This window comes from Impatiens glandulifera, chromosome 3 (assembly GCF_907164915.1).
Source record: "Impatiens glandulifera chromosome 3, dImpGla2.1, whole genome shotgun sequence".
In the NCBI taxonomy this organism is placed as follows: domain Eukaryota; kingdom Viridiplantae; phylum Streptophyta; class Magnoliopsida; order Ericales; family Balsaminaceae; genus Impatiens; species Impatiens glandulifera.
Window position 1 is genome coordinate 30,185,576 of NC_061864.1, and position 2,245 is coordinate 30,187,820.

A 2,245-nucleotide genomic window follows, 5' to 3' on the forward strand; every position below is an offset into this window, starting at 1 on the left:
GCTTCTTTTTCTTTTCGCTATATATGAATTCATCAGATAATGTTTGCTTTTAATAAAAGAGTTCCATAAATGGTTTCATCATTAAATAAAGAGTCCCATAAATTAATTCATTATGTAAATACAAATATATTTTTTTTGGTATACATGCATGCATTAATAAAACAACATATGATACTATAAGTTGTTTAGACAAACACAATATTATCTATTTAGAACTAATTAGAATATTTCTCATTAATCGTTAACATAAAATTAATACAACCGAAAATAGAGAGTTCAACAAACAGTAAAGAAATAATAGAGAAAAGCCCAAAGATTAATTATCTATAGGGATAGACAGGCTTATTGTAAGTTACTTGACTATGACTTCATACAAAGCAAACCTTAATTAATTAACCAAACTAATTAGCAATTGACTGGGGAGAAGGGTTTCAGTTAACCTCAAGCATGGACAGGAATGGATATGTTTGGTTGTGGCACAATTAGGGTTTCTCCGCATACAACGTTCTCTCTTGGATTGGGGACTAGTGGAATCATATTTGGAGCGATCATCGCCTTGAGCTTGGCTATTTCGATTAGTTGTTCGGCTAAATCAGGAATCCTCGCTTTATCATCCTCATTCATCTCGATCACTACTTGTTTCCCGGCCTTGTTGTCCTTGGCAAATATTTCATCCTCCACGATTTTCTTTCCATCCTTGTACATCCAATATAGTGTCATTTGGATGAGACCGAAGACAAACCCTAGGACATTGGGAACCTAGACAAAGTTTACATAAATTATTAGGTTCTATGAAAAACATTACAAAGTGGGATTCATTTAAATTTTTATTTGGATAAAAATTAACACACATACCGCGATGTTCATATCCTTTATAAGGAGACCATAGAAAAACCACATGACAGCATTAACTGTGAGGGAAAGTGATAAAGAGAATGGCATGAACTCAACACTCCGGGTCTTTATCACTTTTTTCTGCAAAATCATCATGTATAATAGACATTAAACAAAGGTAAAATACAAAAAATGAAATTTGGATTGAGGATTATATACCAAGATGAACATAGGTGCCACAAATACACTAATAGAGAATATTAGACAAGCCCATCCAACGACACGCTCACGCATTGCACCTTTGGTGAAAACTAGGGTTGAGGCAAGGATCACACCATAAGCACAAAACATGATTACAACGGTCATCATTGTCTTGATCTGCGATAACTCATCAAATTGTTTCCATTAAAATATAAATATCTTAAAAATTCATGGACGAGAGTTAAATATATAATTTCTTAAATACTAACCTTGATTTTCTTTGTGGCATAGTAAAAGTACATGGTAATGTAAATGGTCTCGATGAAGATTCCAAAAGAGTTTATGGTGATGAGAAGGATGGCATCACCGACCTTGACGAAAGCGTAGTACATCAAAAGCATTGCACTAAACAAGGCAACCACATAGGGAAGGCATTGATAGCCCTCAGCTGACTTCTTCTTCCATATTGTGTAAAATGTTGGTCTATATAACAAATAAAAATTAGAATATTTATTCTTCTTACTAAAAATAATCCCAAACCACACTTCAAAAAAAGAAGACAATAAAGACTCACATCGGTGAGAGGAACACGAAGAATGAGATAATATTGCCTACAAAGATAGATAGAAAAAAAGTTGGTAATTTTTATCATAGAGAAATAATTTAGATATCCCATGTCTTATGATAATAAGGACATATAAACACACCTAGAAGGCCGAAAATGAAAGACAAGTTGTGTGCGGTTAAGAAAGTTGTCATTCTCTGAAGAAAGACAAAGCTCTTTGCAGAGAATTGAGTTTCTCAACTGGGTATCGAAGCTAAGCAAATACTTTGCAAATTGCTTTCCACACAAATTAGAATGACTTGGATCAACCCATATATATAGTGGTGGTGGAGAAGAGAAAGTGAGAAAGAGATCTAGAGAGAGAGAGGCTAAAAGGAAATGGGAAACAGTGGTGTACCTACTATCAAAATCACTTTTATTATTTACACAATATTTATTTAATGATTATGATAATAATCCAATTTTTTTTAGGGTTAATAAGAAATATTATCTTAACTTCATTAATGACTAATTTAAGCTCCTTAACAAGAGTGTTTGTAAGTTTAAGAAAAATTAGAAAGTCAAATAAAAGAAAGACATAAACTTTACATCTAGTTTAACTATGAAACTAGAAGATCCATAAATGACCGGGTTCTCGAAAACCAT

The 2,245-nt window shown here is 32.8% G+C and overlaps 1 protein-coding gene across 1 annotated transcript; it reads right to left on the reverse strand.

Moving 5' to 3' along the window:
- Nucleotides 1–295: 295 nt before the first annotated feature.
- LOC124931086 (bidirectional sugar transporter NEC1-like) lies at nucleotides 296–1,895 on the reverse strand. The gene is made up of 6 exons (XM_047471475.1): nucleotides 1,743–1,895; nucleotides 1,610–1,646; nucleotides 1,305–1,518; nucleotides 1,054–1,212; nucleotides 856–975; nucleotides 296–759 (listed from the first exon to the last, which is right to left on the reverse strand). The coding sequence occupies exons 1-6, from the start codon at nucleotides 1,792–1,794 to the stop codon at nucleotides 442–444; spliced, it is 900 nt and encodes a 299-aa protein (XP_047327431.1). The 5' UTR covers nucleotides 1,795–1,895; the 3' UTR covers nucleotides 296–441.
- Nucleotides 1,896–2,245: the final 350 nt, after the last annotated feature.

Bases quoted from the DNA above. Each gene is read 5' to 3' on its own strand.
- LOC124931086 (XM_047471475.1), bottom strand. From the start codon at position 1,794: ATGACAACTTTCTTAACCGCACACAACTTGTCTTTCATTTTCGGCCTT. The intron at 1,213-1,304 runs GTTAGTATTTAA...GAGTTATCGCAG, and splicing joins ATGCCACAAAGAAAATCAAG to ATCAAGACAATGATGACCGT. The intron at 760-855 runs GTATGTGTGTTA...AACTTTGTCTAG, and splicing joins TAAAGGATATGAACATCGCG to GTTCCCAATGTCCTAGGGTT.